The sequence below is a fragment of the Pongo abelii genome, chromosome 13, assembly GCF_028885655.2.
Source record: "Pongo abelii isolate AG06213 chromosome 13, NHGRI_mPonAbe1-v2.0_pri, whole genome shotgun sequence".
Taxonomy (NCBI): Eukaryota; Metazoa; Chordata; class Mammalia; order Primates; family Hominidae; genus Pongo; species Pongo abelii.
In genome coordinates, this window is record NC_071998.2 from 111,733,281 (window position 1) to 111,757,553 (window position 24,273).

At 40.1% G+C, this 24,273-nt stretch overlaps 1 protein-coding gene across 5 annotated transcripts in view; it reads right to left on the reverse strand.

Annotated features, from left to right (window-relative positions):
* CDK5RAP2 (CDK5 regulatory subunit associated protein 2) overlaps positions 1 to 24,273 on the reverse strand; it is a 184,289-nt gene that overhangs the window by 91,322 nt on the left and 68,694 nt on the right. For all 5 annotated transcript variants that reach the window (XM_009244813.4, XM_054520540.2, XM_002820156.6 and 2 more), the window contains 2 exons: positions 7,721 to 7,891; positions 3,705 to 3,848 (listed from right to left, as the gene is read on the reverse strand). In XM_009244813.4, coding sequence (XP_009243088.4) covers positions 3,705 to 3,848; positions 7,721 to 7,891 — 315 coding nt within the window. The remainder of the gene's footprint in view (positions 1 to 3,704; positions 3,849 to 7,720; positions 7,892 to 24,273) is intronic.

The window sequence follows — 24,273 nt, forward strand, 5'->3', positions numbered from 1 at the left end:
GCAGCCCACATCTAAAGAGACAACAGACATGTAACGAGAAAGCTTAATGGATCACTTCTTGGTAATCAAGGCAATTTAGAGGCCTGGAAGATAGATGGTGTCTATTTCAGTAGCTATGTCACAGCCCTGCAACAAAGACATTAATTTTAATACTCTGAAAATTCAGCAGCGATGTCCCAACCATGCCAATAACCAAGCTATGAATCTCCGACTGCAGTCAGTTAAATATGGTCAGTGTGTTTCACTCTCTATTCTTCAATTCCCTAGTCATCTAGCATTGATTCTCAGGATCACACAATGATTAGAAGGAAAACAGACTGCCCAGAGTCTATGGAGACATGATCATAGCCTCAAGTTCTTCCTAGAAATGGGCAGAGGATAAATTTTAAACCAACACAAAATAGCCAAGGGCACAGCAGAATAAATTCACATTTTCTACAAAGAAACAACTACGGTCTGAAAAGCACACCTTTTTTGGGGCCGGGGGAGTGGGGGGTACGACTGTAAGGCTGCAACAGTTGGGATTTCTTAAAGTGACACCAGAAATTTACAATTCTTAAGTGATCACTTAAAATTCCTTTGTTGCTGTTGTTTTGTTTTTTTTAAAGAGACTGGGTCCCAGCCAGGCACGGTGGCTCATGCCTGTAATCCCAGCAATTTGGGAGGATGAGGCAGGTGGATCACTTGAGGTCAGGAGTTTGAGACCAGCCTGGCCAACATGGTGAAACCCTGTCTCTACCAAAACTACAAAAAAATTAGCCAGACATGGTGGCACATGCCTAGAATCCTAGATACTTGGGAGGCTGGGGTAGGAGAATCACTTGAACCCAGGAGGCGGAGGTTGCAGTGAGCCAAGATCATGTCACTACACTCCAGCCTGGGTAACAGAGCAAGACTCTGTCTCAAAAAATAAATAAATAAATAAATAAAGAGACTGGGGCTCACTCTGTGACCCAGGCTGGAGTGCTGTGGCACAATCAGTTCACTCCAGCCTCAAACTCCTGGGCTCAAGCAATCCTCTTGCCTCAGCCCCCTGAGTAGCTGGGACTATAGGCGTGCACCACTGTGCCAACCTAATTTTTGTAAAATTTTTTTTTTTTTTTTTTTTTTTTTGTAGATTCTGGGGTCTTACTATGTTGCTCAGACTGGTCTCCAACTCCTGGCCTCAAGCAATGCTCCCGTCTCAGCCTCCCACAATGCTAGGATTACAGGTGTGGGCTATGATGCCTGGCCAGTAAATCTCTATCTACAATTTGCAATTCATCTTGTGGAACACAATTAAAGCCTTTGCTAAAATACTTAGGTATTTGACACAGTAATTTTTTTTTATTATACTTTAAGTTTTAGGGTACATATGCACAACGCGCAGGTTTGTTACATATATATTATACATGTGCCATGTTGGTGTGCTGCACCCATTAACTCGTCATTTAACATTAGGTATATCTCCTAATGCTATCCCTCCCCTCTGCCCCCACCCCACAACAGGCCCCAGTGTGTGATGTTCCCCTTCCTGTTGACACAGTAATTTAAATATCACCGGGATCTGAATATTACCAAAATGCCCAGCCAGTAACTTTACATCTGTGGTCATATGAAGTACATCACCCGCACAAAAAAACTAAAAACAAAATAAAACTGAAATTAAATTTTAAAATATGCAACCTGTCCAATAAATTTACAAACATTGTGTTCAACATTTAGATACTTTTTTTTTTTGAGAGAAGTCTCGCTCTGTTGCCAGGCTGGAGTGCAGTGGCACAATCTCGGCTCACTGCAACCTCCGCCTCCCAGGTTCAAGCAATTCTCCTGCCTCAGGCTCCTGAGTAGCTGGGATTACAGGCATGCGCCACTACACCCAGCTAATTTTTGTATTTTTAGTAGAGATGGGGTTTCACCATGTTGGCCAGGATGGTCTCAATCTCTTGACCTTGTGATCCACCTGCCTCAGCCTCCCAAAGTGCTGGGATTACAGGAGATACTTTTTACATGACTAAAATGTGATTCAAAATAGCATTTTAGTTTAACTTACTCAATATATTCAAAGTAATGAAGATATTTCCATCTAAAATAACCTGATGAGCTGCTATCTTGGTGTCAAACAGACTATGCCTTATATTACAGGTTAATGTGAATCTTAGCCAACTGAAGTTGGTCAAAATCTAACTAAATGCTAGTTAGAATCACAAAATATTAGCCCTCTGAGATTTAGTTATAAGACTTGCCCCAGGTTACGTAAGAGAAATGACAGAGTCGACAGAGAGAAATCCAGGCCTCCAGATTGCTGGCCCAGCCCAAGGGCTCCACAAGCCCATGCTGACGCTCTCAAGAGAAACAGCAAAATGCAAATACACAAACGGTCAGAATTAAGAAACAGCTCCAACTGTTCAGCCAATGATACCCCCAGGACAAGCTCTGATACTGAGCAGATACACAGCACAGTGGCTAGTACTGGTTGCTAATATACTGAAATACTTCCACACCAGTTGGAAAATAAACCCTGGTCCATCCACTCCAACCACCCTAGCTGCCCTGGTCCCTCCCTAGGGACCTCCCCATGAGGTCCCTAGTAGTTTTTAAACTACAGGGTTGGTGCCTGGCACAGAAGCAGGCCTCCAATTCCCTACTCCAGCCCTAGTGCCCGAGTCTTTTCTGAAGGCTGATGCCCATGCTGTACCAGTTGTTAATTATTTTGAGAATCACCCTTCACAAACCTGCAAGTTACAATCAGAGCCATTCATCAGAAAACTAATTTGCGTAAGAGTTCTCTATCTTCCAAATGTATGAACTTAATTTAAGCCAGGCTTTTCTTTTAAAAAATAAAAATAAAAAGTAAAAAAAAATCTGGCCTACAGTTAATTCTTTTCCTTTCCCATATCTGGCTGCCTGGTTGCATTATTCATTCATTCACTCAACAAATATTTACACAGCCAGGCAACAGGCTGAACATTGGGATTCGGAACATGTGCCAGTTCCCTACCCCAGAAGTGCCTGCCCATGGTGCTGTACAGGAGCCCAGGTGAGGGGAAGCAGAAAGGTGGATCCTGTAACTCCAATACACAGAGTAAGTGCCATGATGGAGGGGTGTGCAAAGGGCTGTGAATCAGAGGAAAACAGGACCACACTAATAAGCAGGATCAGGAAAGACTCCAGAGAGAAGGTGACACTAAGATGGCACCTGCAGAGATGTTCAGGAGTTAGCATGTAAACAAGGACGGAAAAATCATTCCAGGCAGATGGAACTACATACGCAAAGGCACAGAGAGGTACAAACATGGTGTTTTCAGGAATCTATAAGAAATTTGCTATTGCTGGAGATGAAAGAAAATGAGATTGCAAAGTTGATTTGGGGCCAGATAAGGAAGGGCCTGCTGTGCCATTTTCTGTGTGAATTTAAACAGGAACACTTATGAAACACTTGGGATTACACAGTTCTTAAGAGATGAGCCCTGATAGAGCAAATGAGGCTTCTGGTTTAACAAGCTATGATTTCTCAGTTTCGTGTGCAGTGCAAAGACTAATATTCATTGAAGGATATTAATCTGTAACGTGGTAGGCTAAGAACTCCTCCTCCTACCTGTTGTAGGCTCAGTTACCAACAAGAAGGCATTTGAGGATCTCTAGATCAAAGGAGTTATCAAATATGTTTCAAAAAACTGTATGAATCCATTCGCATGTGAATGTCCAATTTCAGTCAAGCTCACCTTAGAGAAGATGGTTTTGCTGCCTGGTGACTGTTGAGAAGAGCACTTTTCTGTTATTAAGCCTTCACTCCTGAGCTCGAGATCCTCTGCAGCCATTAAATAGCGATTCTGCTGTATTACTTCCAAATCTTTTTCATTGAATTTCTAATGAAATAAAACAAATTCTAAGGAAGTTGTCATCAAGAAAAAAAATATTAAGAAACTGTCCCAAACTCCTTAAAGAAAAATATTTTATTTTTTCATAATACTCCTATATCCCCTACATAATTTTCATCATTCCAAAATACTAGGCAATTACAAAACTGTCATGCAACTCCATTTCTATGCTATTACAACTTGCAGAATAGCTGAATGCCAGCAAAGCAGAGCCAAGGATGGTGGCAGTCGCTACAAACCGTCCTCGCTCGCCACCACTGTGACTACCTTCCAGTGGGTGTGGAGGACAAAGCCAAGCTCTGACCCAACAGACCTGGTTCCAAACCTACGTGCATCCTGCTCAGGGTGCGATCTGCTTCCAGTCCTGCAGGCTTATGGGGATGATTACAAGACTTGCACATCAAAACCCAATGAAGTCTTAGTCTCTCTTGAAATGTTACAAATCTGATAAAACTTGAACTGTCCATATCCAAAAGGAGATCTGACTTCCAGGAAAAAAAGCCAAGACTGCAAATATTGCTTTAGGGTCTGGTCACATGTGAAAGGCTCCTTCATGATCACACACAGTACGATTGCACTGGCTGAACCCTTCAGAAGATCTAACATCCAACAACACAATAGGACCGGAGACCATATCTCTAGTCTTCTGCATGGAATCTATTCCTAACTATTTAAAATCCTTGTAACTCCTGAACTAGGATTCTGTCCACTCTTGTCAAAAGTTAAGGGTAAGAACCACATCTTATTCCTAAGCACCTAGCAGAATTAATTTATCCTTTCAAATTTTTATAAGAAATTAGGTGAACACAAACAAAAAAAGTAGAGGCAATTCTTTATGAAAACCCATTGAACTGTAATAGAAAGAACTAGGAATCAAATAACCAATACTGACTTTCTAGAATTGTCACAATACAGTTGTTGTGCTTAAATTACACTATTCATTTTCATTTTTCTAAAGTCCAATTATAGATATATATAGTTTAACAGTCAAATAGTACTACAGGCTTAAATGGAAAATGGTGTCCTCTCCCTCTCCTCTCCTCTCACCTCTCAAATCCCACTCCCAGAGAAAAACAACTTTCAACTCTTTAGCTATTTCTTCTGCTATATACCTCCATGTTTCTATATTACATTCCTATTCTTACATGGCTTGGTTTCTTAAGTTTAGATTTTACCTACTGGTTCCTGCCATAGAAGTTTAAGGATTCAGCTCTTACATCCTCTGTCCCTCAACCCTTTTCCTAATAATATCCCAATTTCAGTTAAATCAATATTCTGCATTTACATTATAGCCATGCAGATACTGCTCATAACTTAGCCATACAGTGTTCCGTGATCACACATCAAAAAATTGACCATCTGCATTTTAGTTTCTTAGAGAAATCCCAACTGAAGTCCTCCTCTAGAGTTCAAATCTGGGCTTTCTACATAAGCAGCTCAGCTCTCATCCCAGGACTTTCCTTTACCACATGCCATGTGAATTCCCTACTTTCTGGAACCCATGTCTCTTTTGGTTATTCTCTCCCATTTGGTGATTCCTTTATACATATGGAATCATCCTACAAGAGCTTCCTGCAAAAGAGTACATAGGAGGCAGATGACTGTAGGCACCAAATGTCTGAAAATGCCTTTATTCTGCCCTCACACTTGCTGACAGCTTGGCTGAGTACAGAACACACTGGATTGGAAATCACTTTTCCTCCAAATCTGAAAGCATTGCTCTTCCATCTTCTGGTTCCAATGTTGCTGCTGAGAATTCTGACATCATTCCAAGTATGGGTTCTTTGTATGTGACCTGTATTCTCCTCTCTGTGGAAGCCTTTCAGGTCCTCTCTTTATCCCTCTGTTCTAAAATTTCAAAATGACACACCATGGGGTATGGGTCTTTTCTCATTCTTTGTGCTAGAAACATAGCAGGCCCTTTCAATGCAGAAATAGTTGTCCTTCCATTATGGGGAATTTTCTCCTATTACTTTGAAAACTTCCTTTCCTCTGCTTTGCCTGTTCTGTCTTTCTAGAACTCCTATTAGTCATATTTTGGACCTCTTGTATCAAGCCTCTAGTTTTCTCAATTTTCTCTCCCATTTTCTCATCTTTTTATTTGTTTAGTTCTATTTTCTGAAAGACTTACTCAACTTTATCTTCCAACTTTTCTTACTCTTCTTTTAAACTTTTTTATATTTGCAATCATACTTTCAATTTCCAATAGGTATTCTTCTTTTCCAAATATCTTTTTTGTCAGAGCCTGATCTAAAGGAGTTATAGCCCTGAATGTTTGGATTTTTAAAAGCTGTCTTATTTCCTCCTCCTTGCATGTTTCCATTTCCTCTACGTACCTCTGTTCTGTTTGGCCTTTGTCTTTCCTTTTTTTTTTTTTTTTTGAGAAGGAGTTTCGCTCTTGTTGCCCAGGCTGGAGTGCAGTGGCACGATCTCAGCTCACTGCAACCTCCACCTCCTGGGTTCAAGCGATTCTCCTGCCTCAGCCTCCCGAGTAGCTGGGATTACAGGCATGCACCACCACACCCGGCTAATTCTGTATTTTTAGTAGAGACGGAGTTTCTCCATGTTGGTCAGGCTGGTCTCAAACTCCCGACCTCAGGTTATCCACCCACCTCAGCCTCCCAAAGTGCTGGAATTTCAGGTGTGAGCCACCACGCCAGGCCATCTTTCCTCCTAAATTCTTTTCTCCTATTTGATAAACTCAGGCCATCCACCTACTTTTAGGGGTTAGAAGTGCTCAGCAGCTCTGAGAGTGTGGAAAGGACCTGTCAAAGATGGCCTCACAGTGAGGTGCTCAGGTGGGGGCCCAGGTATTTTGCTGGAGGACCCCCAATTGTCAGCATCTTTCAGTTGTTTCTCCCCTCCGAGGCACCTCACTGCTGGGCATGCACACTTCCACTCCCTCCCTGTTTTCACTTAAGTGGTCACTCCTGCTTTCAGTTACATCTGGTGACCCCATGGCCAGAGCTTCTCTGGTTTAGGGTCTCCAGAGATCTCCTGCTGGTGAGGAGAGGGTCACCTATAACTGCTTAGAATTACAGCCAGTCTCCCATTTTTAAAGTTACCAGGTATAGCCAATGCATGCTATGCCTTTCTGGGGTTCTGCAGCATAAAGCAGCTTGCTTCTTGTTGGCTTTTTGTCCCAAAGGCATGTAGCTGTGTAGAGAAAGCTGAATCCTATGCCCTTAACACTCGCCCATCCACTTGGTCAATTTTTTTTTCTTTTTTAATTTTTACCTCTTTTGTCTACAAGCCACACTTATCCAATATTCTGTTGACAACTCACACTTGCTATTATACCTGCTTCTATTCTCCTAGTTAGTCCCTGTGGGTTTATACCTTTTTATTCTTTCATTGTTATTTTAATGAGGTTTCTGTAGGAAGCAGAGTTAAATGCCTATGTTTACTCCATCATGGTTATCTGTAAGTCTGAGGTGAATTTCAAAAATTCACGACATGATCAAACAAGAAGGGTACTCCTAAAGAAAAAGGAACAGTTAGAGGAAAAGTACAGGGGAGTGAAAGAGCATGGTATAAATAAGTAACAGGAAGTATCTGCAGTAGAAGAACCTCAGTGAAGTGGCCTGAGCACTAGGGCAAAACAAGCCAGAGCGTGAATCCAGGCTCTGCTATTTAGTCGTCATATGACCCAGGATATGTTTCTTCCCTTCTCTTGAGTTTCTGTTTCACCACACTTACCTACCCGGTGGCTGAAGCCCAAATGACATAATTAAAGCTCTAAAGTATTCTGAAACATAGCAATGATTACTGTAATCATAAATACTTCTGCAAAAGAATTATTTTTTTAAAAAAATTAACTCATGCCAAATTAAAAAATTTAAATACAAAAGTTATAGTACCTGAAGCAACACGTCCTTTTGATTGGTACTTTCTGTTAGATGTTTGATCACTTGCTCTTGATTGTGCAATTTTTTATTGCTTTCACTCAAAAGACTCTTGTAACGATTTTCCACTGCTGTCTCTCTTTCATTCACTTCATTGCGTAATTTTTCAACTTCACTTCTAAGATCCTACCAGAAGAAAATGAAAAAATGGAATTTACTTGACAAAAATTTCAATCTCTTATGTGTTTGACTTGCTAAATTACTGCTACAAGAGAGCAAGATAATAGATGTATTTAAGGGAATATACAAGTGTATATTTAAATACTTCTCACTTAAAATCTTACAAAAACCACTATAAGAATAATCTGAAATTTGGCAAAAGATTATCACAACATTATTTAAAATGCTGCAAAACCAGAAAGAAACTAGAGAGTCAACAACAGAGAAATAATTATAAAGAGTACGGTATTTAAAAAACAGACACCCACAATTATGAATCAAAACAAACCAGAGTATCAAACTGTACAGATAATAAGATACTCTATTTTCTAAATGTTAATACAAATGTCATAAGGCTATGAGGTAACACATCAAAACAACAACAGTATATCTAACTAGAGGAATTGTAGGTAATTTTCCATTGATTTTTTACTTATTTATTTTTCTAAGTTTCCACAATTTCTAAATAATCCTGTATTATCTTCATAATCAGGAAAAAAACTGTCTTAATACCATTTACAAAGAATTTATAATAACATAAAAAAAGTTCATGTTATTCCCATGTTATAGTAAAAGGAAAAAAAACCATACACAGAATGATTGTGATTACCTTTAAATATGTACTATTTGTAATACTGAAGCACTATTCATAATAGCAAAAGGCTGTAAACAATCCAAATGTCCACCAACAGAGGAATAAACTATGGTACATTCTCACAATGGAGCACTCTTAAGCTATAAAGGAAAAGGAATGAGGACTCTTTCTCTCTATAAATATACCGCCCTAAAGTAATCTACAGAATATTTTGTTAAGTGTGTGTGGCAGCAGCAGAGACCCAAGAGAAATAAGTATGGATAGCATACTGCCATTTATTTAACCATAAAACAAATTAAATGACTGCCCATAAGGTATAAGAGAGAACAAGGTAGAAGGGACAAAGAAACTAGAACTCATTTTACAGATGTGACGTTGCAATCATTTAAACGTTTATACAATTATCTTAAAAATAAAATAAAAATCCCCTAAAACTGAAAAAAGAGCAAACAAACAAATGAATCTAACTTTGTAACCAGTTAACTGGTTAACCAAACAGACAGAAACTATTTCAATAACTTTGAAGCAGAATAATTTTTACACCCCTAGTGGGACATTTCTCTAAGCACAAAAGAGGTTGTAAAAAAAAATCTTAAACTGTTTTTAGCAATCATGTTATAAGTAATGATATTGGTAATGTTATTCTGAAACTGTGTGGGTATATATAACATATATATTTATTAAACAGTTATTGTCATAAAACCCAAAACTTTAAGTAGAAAAGAAATACAAACATAAAAGAAGTTAAAACTTGTCACTCTAAATTTGATTTTGAAATATCAATATGAACTTCTATTTTCTGTTGTTTCCTTTCTTTCACTAAAAAAGGCTAGAATTGGTGTCCTCCCTGGTATTCAGACTATAGTCTCTAAACGCCTTTTCCTATAGAAAAGAACAGGGTTCTTCAAAGCAGTGGTTCTAAAGTATAGTCCCTACAACAGCATAATCAGTATCACCTGCATATATGCAACTATACTGCTGGTTCTGAGGATGGAAAGGGGACTCAGACCTAGAAATCTGGTAGGCTCTAGGAGCTGGAAAAGGCAAGGAACTGACTCTCCTCTAGAGCCTTCAGGAGGAATGCAGCCCTGCCAACACCTTGATTTTAGTCCAGTGGGACCCATTTCAGACTTCTGACTTCTAGAATTGCAAGATAATAGATTTGTATTGTGAAGCACCAAGTTTGTGGTAATTTGTTGCAGCAGCAATACAAAGCTAATAATACAGTCACCACTGGAGGATTCTAGGGAACTTGTTTTCACTTTCCTGTATGAGCTGCACCTCAGGGTAACTAAACAGGTGATGAAAAACCAAGTTTCTCTTTATAGACATATTCAGCTATAAAAGAAGGAATAATGAAATCAAATTATCATCATTTGCAAATGATCGATAGCTAGTAACATCACAAAAAGAGGGACTATCAAATATTTGAAAGTACAAATGACCATTTATGATGTAATCTTGCCAAAAAATTTAACCTGAATTTGACCACGCATCTTATCTAAACTACCACTTTAGTAGAAACAGAGTCAACAGAGAAATAAGTCAAATGACAATACAGAAACAGTCAGCAAAATCCATAATGTGAAAAACTCTAAAGAACATACGACCCAACATATTCAACAAATAAATTACATGGGGTTAAAAAAAGGAGGGAGAACCTGCTTACTTATTAAACAGTAAGTTAAAAAGTTGGCCTGTAATCTCAGCACTTTGGGAGACCGAGGCAGGCAGGTCACTTGAAGTCAGGAGTTTGAGACCAGCTTGGCCAACATGGAGAAACCCTGTCTCTATGAAAAATACAAAAATGAGCAGGGCGTGGTGGCACATGCCAATAATCCCAGCTACTTGGGAGGCTGAGGCAGGAGAATCGCTTGAACCCGAGAGGCAGAGGTTGCAGTGAGCCAAGATGGCGCCACTGCACTCCAGCCTGGGTGGTACAGCAAGACTCAGTTAAAAAAAAAAAAAAAGGAAAGAAAGGGAAGAATGAACTCTGCAGAATCAGTCTGAATTCATGATCACACACACTCACACACACACACACACACAGAGAATTGGAAAGATATAGAAATACAGACGTTTGTATGCATGTGTCAATACACATATTTCAGCTCTGTACACTGACAAATCTTAGAGGCAATAACACTCCAGTAGTAATGAGGATACCTATCATTCACATCTTGGTTTCTAAATATCATTTGCTAATAAGAGAAACCAGTGTTTCTTGGGAAAATACTTGATTCCAGGCCTGGAGCAGGGAAAATATAATATGAGATGAGCCCAGGAGATCTTGTGCTCCTAGAAAGCAAGGAATTGCTCAAAAAATGAGGAGTCATGTTGAAAAGGCACAGGAATCAATTCGAAGGAGCTCCCAATGGCCAAATCTGGGTCAATTTGAACAATAAAATAAATAATGATAGTAATGGCTTATAACTTATAGAGTAAAACAATATCCGCAAGTCCATACTGATAGAAACAAATAATAAATGCAGGAGGAGGAAGAGGACAGTTCTTCCTCATGGTAATCTTACAACTAATAAGAGTAGAAGGAAAGACAGAAAAAGAAAATAACAACTAGATAAACACCACAGTAGTAGCTGTTGCAGGTAAGAATCATCAATGGATGCTAGAATTCTTCAAAGTATGACGAGAAGTAGGATATTCATATAGTCTCAAAAGATCTCCCCACAAAATTAATTATAAAGGGAACAAAATAGTGACTTTATAGTGAAGAAACCCAGAAGATTCCACTTTAACCAAGTGACTAGCACTTACCTCATCAATAGTAACAGATTGACATTACACACCTCCAAATACAATACACTAAGAAGACCACATCACTTCCATGCTATTCTTGCCAAAAACACATAACCTCAATCTAATCATGAGAGTGTTGGGAGAAAAGCTGAGTGTTGGGAGAAGCTGAGGCAGGGCTTGATATCTGACATAATGTAAAAGAGTCTTGGAACATGTCCGGGGTTCAGGATCTAAAACCCCTTGTGGCCTTTGGAACACCAAGCTCTGTACTAAAGGGTGGAAGGCTACCCTGACGCACCATAATCTAAGCCCAGGGCATAAAACCCCTCGTGGCTTGGATAGAATCCAGGGCTCAGGGCATAAAATCCCTTGTGGCTCTAGAATGTGTCTAGACTTGCTGGCTCCTTGCTCCTTGCTCTCCCAGGATGGATTGTATCTTGAGTTAAAAGAACCTGCTCTCCATTATCTCAAGTAGCAGAACATGTTCCATATGCCACAAAGGAAATGCTAAACCGTCACAGCTGTAGATAATGTGCTTGCCCTTTCCCATATTCTCACCACCTGTTTCTTTGTTTGATCACCAATAAATAGTCTGGGCTTCCAGAGCTCCGGGCCTTCGCAGCCTCCATATTTAGCGATGGCCCCCTGGTCCCACTTTCTCTCTCAAACTGTCTTTTCTCATTCCTTTGACTCCGACGGACTTCATTGCCCCCAGAACCAAAGACAAAAACCACATGATTATCTCAATAGATGCAGAAAAGGCCTTTGACAAAATTCAACAACCCTTCATGCTAAAAACTCTCAATAAATTAGGTATTGATGGGACGTATCTCAAAATAATAAGAGCTATCTATGACAAACCCACAGCCAATATCATACTCAATGGGCAAAAATTGGAAGCATTCCCTTTGAAAACTGGCACAAGACAGGGATGCCCTCTCTCACCACTCCTATTCAACATAGTGTTGGAAGTTCTGGCCAGGGCAATCAGGCAGGAGAGGGAAATAAAGGGTATTCAATTAGGAAAAGAGGAAGTCAAATTGTCCCTGTTTGCAGATGACATGATTGTATATCTAGAAAACCCCATTGTCTCAGCCCAAAATCTCCTTAAGCTGATAAGCAACTTCAGCAAAGTCTCAGGATACAAAATCAATGTACAAAAATCACAAGCATTCTTATACACCAATAACAGACAAACAGAGCCAAATCATGAGTGAACTCCCATTCACAATTGCTTCAAAGAGAATAAAATACCTAGGAATCCAACTTACAAGGGACGTGAAGGACCTCTTCAAGGAGAACTACAAACCACTGCTCAAGGAAATAAAAGAGGATACAAACAAATGGAAGAACATTCCATGCTCATGGGTAGGAAGAATCAATATCGTGAAAATGGCCATACTGCCCAAGGTAATTTATAGATTCAATGCCATCCCCATCAAACTACCAATGACTTTCTTCACAGAATTGGAAAAAACTACTTTAAAGTTCATATGGAACCAAAAAAGCGCCCGCATCGCCAAGTCAATCCTAAGCCAAACGAACAAAGCTGGAGGCATCACGCTACCTGACTTCAAACTATACTACAAGGCTACAGTAACCAAAACAGCATGCTACTGGTACCAAAACAGAGATATAGATCAATGGAACAGAACAGAGCCCTCAGAAATAACGCCGCATATCTACAGCTATCTGATCTTTGACAAACCCGAGAAAAACAAGAAATGAGGAAAGGATTCCCTATTTAATCAATGGTGCTGGGAAAACTGGCTAGCCATATGTAGAAAGCTGAAACTGGATCCCTTCCTTACACCTTATACAAAAATCAATTCAAGATGGATTAAAGACTTAAACGTTAGACCTAAAACCATAAAAACCCTAGAAGAAAACCTAGGCATTACCATTCAGGACACAGGCATGGGCAAGGACTTCATGTCTAAAACACCAAAAGCAATGGCAACAAAAGCCAAAATTGACAAATGGGATCTAATTAAACTAAAGAGCTTCTGCACTGCAAAAGAAACTACCATCAAAGTGAACAGGCAACCTACAAAATGGGAGAAAATTTTCGCAACCTACTCATCTGACAAAGGGCTAATATCCAGAATCTACAATGAACTCAAACAAATTTACAAGAAAAAAACAAACAACCCCATCAAAAAGTGGGCAAAGGACATGAACAGACACTTCTCAAAAGAAGACATTTATGCAGCCAAAAAACACATGAAAAAATGCTCATCATCACTGGCCATCAGAGAAATGCAAATCAAAACCACAATGAGATACCATCTCACACCAGTTAGAACGGCGATCATTAAAAAGTCAGAAACAACAGGTGCTGGAGAGGATGTGGAGAAATAGGAACACTTTTACACTGTTGGTGGGACTGTAAACTAGTTCAGCCCTTGTGGAAGTCAGTGTGGCGATTCCTCAGGGATCTAGAACTAGAAATTCCATTTGACCCAGCCATCCCATTACTGGGTATATACCCAAAGGATTATAAATCATGCTGCTATAAAGACACATGCACACGTATGTTTATTGCGGCACTATTCACAATAGCAAAGACTTGGAACCAACCCAAATGTCCAACAACGATAGACTGGATTAAGAAAATGTGGCACATATACACCATGGAATACTATGCAGCCATAAAAAATGATGAGTTCATGTCCTTTGTAGGGACATGGATGAAACTGGAAATCATCATTCTCAGTAAACTATCGCAAGAACAAAAAACCAAACACCGCATATTCTCACTCATAGGTGGGAACTGAACAATGAGAACACATGGACACAGGAAGGGGAACATCACACTCTGGGGACTGTTGTGGGGTCGGGGGAGGGGGGAGGGATAGCACTGGGAGATATACCTAATGATAGATGACAAGTTAGTGGGTGCAGCGCACCAGCATGGCACATGTATACATATGTAACTAACCTGCACATTGTGCACATGTACCCTAAAACTTAAAGTATAATAATAATAAAAAATAAATAAATAAATAAATAAAATTGTTCACAATAAAAAAAAAAAAAAAAAGAACATTTCACAAAATAACTGACCAGTCCTCTTCAAACCAGTCAAGGTCATAAAAGACAAAATCTGAGCAACTGTTCCAGATTAGCCAAGACTAAGCAGACATGACAATTCAATGTGGATCCTTCATGAGATCCTGAACCAGAAAAGGGTCACTCATGGGAAAACTGGCAGAATTCAAATAGAGTCTGTAGATTAGTTCATGGTGTTGCATCAATGTTAATTTCCTGATACTGGTAAGCATGCCAGTTATGCAAAATGTTAACACTAGGGGATATATGGGAACTCTCTATATTGTTTTTGCACCTTTCCTGTATGTTTAAAGTTATTTCAAAATAAAAAGGTTTTTAAAAAAAAATATATCGATGGGTGTGGTGATTCACGCCTGTAATACCAACACTTTGGAAGCCCAAGGCAGGAGGATCACTTGAGCCCAGGAATTTGACACCAGCCTGGGCAACATGGCAAGACCCCATCTCTAAAATAAATAAATAAATAAGTAAATAAAATGCAATGTATATACTTTGTTTGGATCATGATTTATCTTTTTTTAGAAACAAGGTCTTACTAAGTTGTCCAAGTTTATCTCAAATTCCTGGGCTCAAGCAATCTTCCCATCTCAGTCTCCCAAAGTGCTGGGATTACAGGCATGAGCCACCACACCCTTCCTTGGATCCTGATTTAAACAAACTATTTCAAACAATTGTTTTTAATGAGACAATCAGGGAAACCTAAACATTTATTGGTTATTTGGCAATTTTAAGAGCTTACTACCCTTTTTAATGTGAAAATGGTACTTTTTAAAGCATACTGAAATACTGATAAAGTAGTATGTCTGGGAATTGCTTAAAATAATTCAGTGTTGAAAAGGAGGGAATGAGGGGGAGGGCAGAGATGACACAAGATTAGCTCTCAGTTTAGCTAATGCTGGGAGACAAACACATAGGGGTTCAATGTACTATTCTCTCTCCTTTTGTGGGTATTTGAAATTTTCCATAATGAGCAGGCTTTTTTTTTTTTTTGAGGTACTTATTAGAAACCTGCAAGAAGTATCAGAACACATGATTATAGATGATTTTTTAATTGTGTTATTCTTTTCTCAATTTTAAAATATTTCACACTAAGCAGACACTACATTCATAATTGGTAAAGTAACATTTTTTAAAATGCTTTAAAAATTGTTAATTTTTTTCTTGGGCAAAAAGATGATGATGAGATTGCCCTAAACCTTTACTCCAAACAGCCAGGCCAAGAACCTATCATGAATTATAAATGTCAGTAAACAGAAATTCAGTTCTGGAGAAGGAAAGAAAGGGTTTTTTATATTATTATACAAATGATACTAAAGCAACATTAACAGAATTCTAAAGCTAAAGAATAAAAACATTCCCCCAAAATCCAGTCATGGCAATATATTAAACCATTTTCAAACAGTAGGTGCTCCTTTCAGTTCTTGTCCATCTGCAGCCCTAATTTTTATAGTTTTAAGTTTGGTATGGACTTTACCCCATTTCACTTTACTCCATTATACTATATGGCCTACAAAGAGCATAGAGCAATTAATTAATGATGACATAAAAGAACTATTAAACAAAAAGAAAAGTTTAAGAGAATAAAGTCAAGAAAAGTTTTTTGTTTTGTTTCGTTTAAAGTACAGAGATGAGGATGGTCTAGAGGGCTGCTATAATACGGAGCTTCCAACTTGGCTCTGCTCATCCTTTTAGTCTAAAGGAAAGGCAGGACAGGTGGCGAGGCAGTGCCTAAAGTGAAAGATACCACATGATCGTTATGCTGACCAATTTTAATGCATATCTCTTAGGTCACTTAACTACTTTCCCACTGTCACCAACTGTTTGCTACTACAGAAAATACAAAAAGGAAGAGCTGTGAGCATAAAACAAGTTTTTTTTTTCCTAAATTCTGATTTGTTTTCTTAGGCTAAATCCCCAAAAGTAAAATTACTGGCCCAAGGGTAAGCATGTTTTCAGGATTCTTTCTATAAAGTGACAAACTTCCTTCCAAAAAAACAGTGGCAAAAATGCAATCACCAAGTGGGAGTTTTTTGTTTCACCACATCCTCACCAGCACTGATATTTTCTTAAATGTTTGCTAATTTAATTGGTATAAAAAGGTTCTTCACAAGTGTTTGAATCTGCATTCTTTGATTGCCAATCATGCTTCTATATATTTGACTATTGTTTGAATTTCTCCTTGTACAAATTGTCCTTGTGGGCCATGAATGAAAATAGTTTCAAGGAGAGTCATAATGAAAAGCTGATCTCTCAAGAATCACCCAAGGTGTACATACACAAACATACACACATAAGCTCATTTTCCCCCTACATTACAAAATCTACCAGGGCAAGGTCTAGCTACCATACTAATGCTATTAGAGAAGAGGCTGATTATGAGGGTTCACCTTTCAAATGGATATCATCATGTTTTTGCCTTCCTGATTGTGTTTTGCTGGCCGGTGACTGCTCAGAAATAGTCAATACCACCAGTGCCAGAAGAGCAGCTGTGGCTAAAGAGTGGGTACTGAGTGGAGTAAGGGGGGGCCTGGGAACTACCATACCTTAAAATTCCTACACCTGGGAGCTCCCACATCTGAGTTCTATTAATAATAGATGCTACTGTGTGTCAAGCGCCTATCATTGTTCCAGGCAAGGTGCTAGACACTTTCATAATGACGCATTTACTCTTCACAACATACGATGACCCACAAGGCCCCCACCAGCTGGACCCCCCTGACCTCGCTGCCCTCTTCTCCCGTGGCTCTCCCCAACCAGTTCTGCTCCAGCAACCCTGGCTGCCTTGCCATTCCTCTTACACACCAGATCAGAGCCCTTAAGCCTGATGCTCTATCTGGAAAGTTCTCCAGGTTGCTCCCTTACTTTCTTCAAGTGTGTGCTCAACCATCATCTTCTCAGACCAGTCTTCCCTGACCATCCACCCTATTCTCCATATTCCTTCCCTTCACCATTGTGCCCCATGACACCTCCTAATATGGTATTTAATTTATATGTGTATTTTTCTTGCAGTTTTCCCACCAGCAGTTTTCCCACCAGAATGCAAGTTCCATGAAGATAGGGAGTTTTGTGTATTTTGTTTGCTGCTGTATCTCCAGCACCTAGAATGGTACCTGGCACATAGCAGACACTGTGGCAGTTTAAACATAGCCATAAATTATTTGACTTTCCTTCCATCAAGAGGTGTGGAGTCTATGTCCCCTCCTATTGAATCTGGGCGGCGTAGCACCTGCTGTGACCATGAGAAAGAATATGGCAGAAGTGACACTGTGTCAGTTTCTGTTCTTTCCAGCCATCCCCGACAAGGTACCAGACATGTGACTGAAGAATCATGGACTCTCCAGCCCACCCCATCCACCAGCTGAAGACCATGAGTAACCTGGGCCACGTGGAGCAGAAAACCCAGCTATGCCCTGCCCAAGTCCTTGGCTCACAAACTCATGAGGTATAATGAAATGATTGTTGTTTTGGGGTAATTCGTTATGCAGCAATAGATACCCAGGAAAGCACTCAATAAGCATCTGTTGGATGACTGAATGAATCAAGGAATGAGATGGATGGGACTGCTCCCATTTTATGAATGAGGAAACAGGCCGAGACAGGTAATTTGCCTAAGATCACAGTCACCAAGGGACAGCACCTGCCTTATTCCAGGTCTCTCTCATTCCAAATCTTCTCAGTTCGCCTCCACACCGTGGTTTATATCTCTTTTGCATGACTCACTAACGCAATGATCCCAGTCCACTTAATGTATATCTAACACTCACTTTTAGAAATCTTCTGAAAAATGCTTTGAAGAATAACTATAAAACCTGTGTTAAGCCAGCCATTTCGGTACACCTTTAAATTCACAATAAATGTGTATGTCATCCTAGAAAGATCGTGCACACCCGTTAATTCTAAAAATGTTCATGTATCATGCTGAGTAACGAGTGTGCACTTTTCCTGTGCACAGTAATTACAGGTCCACTTACCTCATTTCCGAGATTCAGTTTCCTCCTCTACACAAACGACTATCAGACCCATATTTTGATGTCTGGTTCAAGTTCCAGTGTATGTATATGCATTCAGCAACCATTTATCCCATTCTCCTTTTAATTTCCTTTTAATTTGTAATTCAGCTACCTAGGTTAAGAACGTCTTACATGGCTTAAGCAATAAGGGCTATTAACATGCCACATTTCTCCCACAAATCCCCTAACAGAGTTGACAACGTGAAAATGACCTGTTACAGAATTCCACAAAGGACATGTAGTTTTGTCATTCCCCAAGATTAGGAGTTCTTAACCTAAGGACCATTGACTGGGCCAGGGATCCTATGCAAATTTGTGTGCGTGTACATTTGGGGTTGGGGGGACAGGTAGAAGGCCCACAGCATCATCAGGACCTTGGGGAAAGTTAGGACACCAAAGAGTATAGACCACTTCTCTTATTTTACTCATTAGTTATGGAAACCACCATTTACTGAGCACGAGCTATGAACCAAGCACAGGCCAAGGCATTTTTACACAAAACATCTCCAACCCTAATGACTGCCTACGTGGTAAGTATTATTAGTCCTGTTTTTACAGAAAGAGAACTAAGGCCCACAGAGATTGAGAGATTTTCACAAAGCTTTACAAAAGCTCTGGTAAGTTCTAGCGCTGAAATCCAAACCCCAGTCAGTGTGACCCCAAATTCTGTGCTTTTTCCACCCAAATGTGCTATTGTTAAGGCTAAAGAAAACATAAAACCACTCTGTGACATAGGCTTCCACTAGCCAATAATTTCAATACCTGAAATTAATTTATCATTTCTTAAGGACTTGGATTGATGGACTCTCTAGCCTGAGACTGAGGCCCTCCTTCTAATGAATGGGGCAGAACCAAGCACCTTCAACCTCATATGAAGAGCAGTCAAAGAAGGTTTGAAGTAAAATGACCATAGCGGGAGGGCAGGTTTGTGTGCAGAGGTGGCCCTGAAGAAGAGTGGCTGCCATGGCAACACAAAGACGACAGACAGGTTCATGCACTTTCCACCAGTGGGGTTCTAATAAATGTTTTGGGGAGGCATGGAGATGGCATGTCTTGCCTGAGTACAACAATCAGAACTGAAAATTGATCATGTTGGGTGGTTTTTCCAAACCTCCTTCGATATTCCTGGACTGTGAAAACAGACAGCCCTAGTCTTGAATCCTGCCTCTACTGCTAACTAGCAGTGTGACCAGAGATGAATAACTTAAATCTTTCTGAGTGTTTCCTTTCCGGTAAATGAAGATAATAATGCAAACTCCCAGGGTCCTTGGAGGTCTGGAGGAGAGAATGCACAATGGGTGCCCAGCACAGAAGCTAGTGCAGAGCAAATGAAGCCGTCTCACCTCTCTCTGCCCCTACATACAACCCCCAGGCTGATCCTCACTACCCGGTTTCCTCACATGGCCATGCCATCACCACCACCACCACCCCACCACAAGGTTCAACTCTTGCCCCTCCCTCTCACAGGCACCTTGTCATCCAACAGTTAACCCAGGCCTTAAGGTGTGGCACACCCTCAACATAGAGCACCTGGGAGATGAAAAGCGAGGATTTGGTGCTTTTCATGGCCAAGAGTGTCCAAATCCTGCCCTGTCAATCAGTCCGGCTATCCCCAGAGTTCTCAAAGGAGTTATACACAACAATAGCAGAATGGGAATCAAAATACAATTCTGTGACAATCTCATATCCAGATAAGTGCTTTCTGATAAAATTAAGGGTTTGGGGTAGTTGATGTTGTTATTGTTTGGGAAAAGGGAGGGTGTATGCAGCTTAGGGAGCTGCCCAAGTCCTCTTACTCAAGTAGAAGTAGAAGTGCACAAAGATGACTGATGAGGAAATGAGGGAGTCGGCCTGCCCAGCAAAGGCTAGGCCTGGCTACATCTGGAGCAGGAAAGCAAAAGAATCTGGAACTTGGGTTCTTATAACTCACCCATTAACAAAGATGGCCCCCAAAATATCCTGAACTCTCATCACTCAGATTAGTAACTCCTCCTTCCTTAATTAGAAAGGAAGAAGGGTAGAAACTGCAGTACTAAGAAAGGTATTCCTCCCACCAGACAGCTCCCTACCCCGCATCCCACTGCCTCTGCCTTCTTCAGAACTCAGCTCCCAGCCAGTCAGCTGCAACAGCTTCCTAACTGGTCTCGCTGCTTCTGGGTTCACCCCACTAAGCCACATGTAGACCTCTGATCATTACGTCTCTGCTTGGCATCCTTCAGTGAGTCCAAGTTAACTGCAGAACGAAGCTACCCTACGAGGAGTCTACTCAAGGCTCCTACTAGTGGGCTTCAGCTTACATTTCAGCTTTATCTGCAACCAGTCCCCTTCATCCAACCACTTCATTAACATACTTTCAGGCTCTCTGCCTGTATCTACCAGTCCCCTCCACCTGGAAAAAGTACAAATTCCCTCCAGTTCCACCTAGAGAAAGCACGCTATCCTTCAAGGCACAATTCAAGTGCCACCTCTTCCACAAGGCCCAGTTTGATTACTCAGGCTGTCAACAATCATTCTCATAAAATACCACCCAACATTTTCTTCTACAAACTCTATGACATTTAGGAGAGTGCTGGGCACTTTACCCATCACCTCACTCAACTCTCACAACCCTATGAAGCAGGTACAGGCATAGTTCATTTCATTGTGCTCTGCTCTACTGCACTTCACAGAGATTTTGTATTTTACAAATTCAAGGTCTGCAGCAACCCTGCATCAACCAAGTCTGTCAGCATCACTTTTCCAACAGCATGTGTTCATTTCATGTCTCTGTGTCGCCTTTTGGTAATTCTTGCAATATTTCAAACTTTTTCACTATTAGTATCTGTTATGGTGATCAGTGATCTTTGATATTCCTATTCCAATTGTTTGGCAGTGCCTCAAATCACACCCATATAATACAGCAAACTTAACGGATAAAAGTGTATTCCAAGTGCTCCACCAACTGGCCATTCCTCTGTCTCCTTCCCTCTCCTCATGCCTCCCTATGCCCTATGATACAACAAAATTGAAATTAGGCCAGTGAATAACCCTATAATGGCTTCTGAGTGTTCAAGTGAAAGGAAGAGTCACGTGTCTCTCACTTTTTAAATCAAAAGCTAGAAATGATTAAGCTTAGTGAGGAACGCATGTCAAAAGTCAATATAGCCAAAAGCTAGGCCTCTTACACCAGTCAGCCAAACTGTGAATGCAAAGAAAAAGTGCTTGAAGGAAATTAAAAGTGCTACTCCAGTGAACATATGAATGGTAAGAAAGCTAAACAGCCTTGCTGATATGGAGAAAGTTGTGGTCTCAATAGATCAAACCAATCACAACATTCCCTTAAGCCAAAGTCTAATCCAGAGCAAAGCCTTAACTCTCTTCAATTCTATGAAAGCTGAGAGAGGTGAAGAAGCTGCAAAAAGAAAAAACGAAAATTGAAGCTAGCAGAGGTTGGTTCCTGAGGTTTAAGGAAATAAGTCATCTAAGTAACATAAAAGTGTAAGGTAAAGTTACAAGTGCTGATGTAGAAGCTGCAGTAAGTTATCCAAGAGATCTAAGATAACTGATGGAGGTAGCTACACTAAACAGGTTTTCAATGCAGATGAAACAGCCTTACATTGGAAGAAGACGCCATCTAGGAGTTTAATAGCTAGAGAGGAGCAGTCAACGTCTGGCTTCAAAACTTCAAAGGACAGGGTGACTTCCTTATTAGGGGCTAATGCAGCTGGTAACTTTAACTGGAAGCCAGTGCTCACTTATGATTCCAGAACTCCTTAAAAATTATGCAAAATCTACTCTATCTGCGCTCTACAATGGAACAACAAAGCCTAAATGACAGCACATCTGTTTACAGCATGGTTTATTGAATATTTCAAGCCTACTGTTGAGACCTACTGTTCAGAAACAAAGATTCCTTTCAAAATATTACTGCTCATTGACAATGCACCTGGACATCCAAGAGCTCTGATGGAGATGTACAAGAAGATGAATGTTGTTTTCATGCCTGCTAACACAACATCCATTCTGCAACCCACAGATCAAGGAGTAATTTTAACTTTTCAAGTCTTTAAGAAATACATCTGTAAAGAGTGATTCCTCTGATGGATCTGGGCAAAGTAAATGGAAAACCTTTTGGAAAGGATTCATCATTCTAAATGCCTTTAAGAACATTTGTGATTCATGAGAAGGGTCAAAATACCAACATTACAGGAGTTTGGAAGAATTTGATTCCAACCCTCATGGATGACTTTGAGGAATTCAAGACTTTACTTCACTGCTAATGTGGTGGAAATAGCAAGAGAACTAGAAATTGAGTCTGAAGATGTGACTGAATTGCTGCAATCTCATGATAAAGCTTGAACAAATACGGAATTACTTCTTATGAATGGGCAAAGAAAGTAGTTTGTTGAGATGGAATCTTCTCCATCTCAAGATGCTGTGAACATTGTTGAAATGACAACAAAAGGCTTAGAATATTATGTAAACTTAGTTGATAAAGCAGTAGCAGGGTTTGAGAGGACTAACTCCAGTTTTGAAAGAAGTTCTACTGTGGGTAAAATGCTACAAACAGCATCACATGCCATAGAGAAATATTTTGTGAAAGGAAGAGTTAATCAATGTGGCAAACTTCATTCTTGCAGCAACCACCACCCTGATCAGTCAGCAGCCATTAACATTGAGGCAAGACCTTCCACCAAGAAAGATTACAACTAGCTGAAGGTTCTGATGATTATTAGTATTTTTGGCAGTATTTTAAATTCAGGTTATGTACATTGTTATTTGAGACATAATGCTGTTGCACACATAATAGGCCACAGTATAGTGTTAACATAACTTTTATATTCACTGGAAAACCAAAAAATTCGTAAGACTCGCTTTATTCCAATCCCTAGTATCTCCTGAGGGATGTCTGTACTTTAATTATACCCATTTTACCAATCAGAAAACTGAAGTTCAAAGACTTCAAGCAACTTAACCAAAGCAACATAGGTAAAAAGTAGTGGAAGCAGGATTTGAAACCAGGTCTCCCTGTATTCTTTTTACTCTACCAGTGGTTTTACAAGCCAAATCCAAGAAGCTCTAGGATTAGGAATACCCAAACCTGGCTGGATATCAGTACCCTCTAACTACATGTTCTTGGGCCTTCCTCTAGAAATTGACTCAGTAGCTTAGGGAAGACCACAGAAAATTATATTTTATTTCAATAAAAAAAAGCCACCATCCTAAGGAATCTGCAGAGCCCCCCTGGGTGCATCTGTTTTATTTGCTTCTGAACAAAGGGTTTACACAGGAAAAAAAAAAAGAACCCTATCCTACACCAGACTACTGCCTTGATTTAAAGTTAGTGCTGCCACAGCAAGACCTGTATGATGATGTCAACTAATGGCCTCAATTTCTACACTAATGGGCAATTTTCCCTTAAGATTCACAGGTGCACTCTGGACCAGCACTGGGCTGAGAGCTGCCTCTGCATGGCAGGGCTCTCTTAGAGCAGACTGGCTGATTAAAACATATATATATATATAAAGTGGATTGTCTGAAAAATAACATGTCCTAAAATCCTAAAATCACATTAGAAATGAAAAGCCAAGCCCCCTCACACTTCCTCCTCCAGCCAGCTAGTTTTGTTTTATCTCTGGCCAGATGGAGAATGAGAAGGTTCTCATCCATCAGATTTCCACCTTATCAGGTTTCACTGCGAGAAAGCTTGTCAAAGTGCTCAGTGGTTACCTTTAAATATACAAAGGAAATTTCTCCACAATCTTAATGAGGAAGAGGTACTCTGTGATTTAAGGAGAATTTCCAGAATTAGTAGGTGAGAGCAGTGTTCAAGCCACGTTTTGTGGAGCCTCATTGCTCCTGGGGGCTGTGGCGGAAACAGATGATGCGTGGAGGTGGGTGCCAGGCCTCCTACCTCACTTCACCCTGAGCAGCTC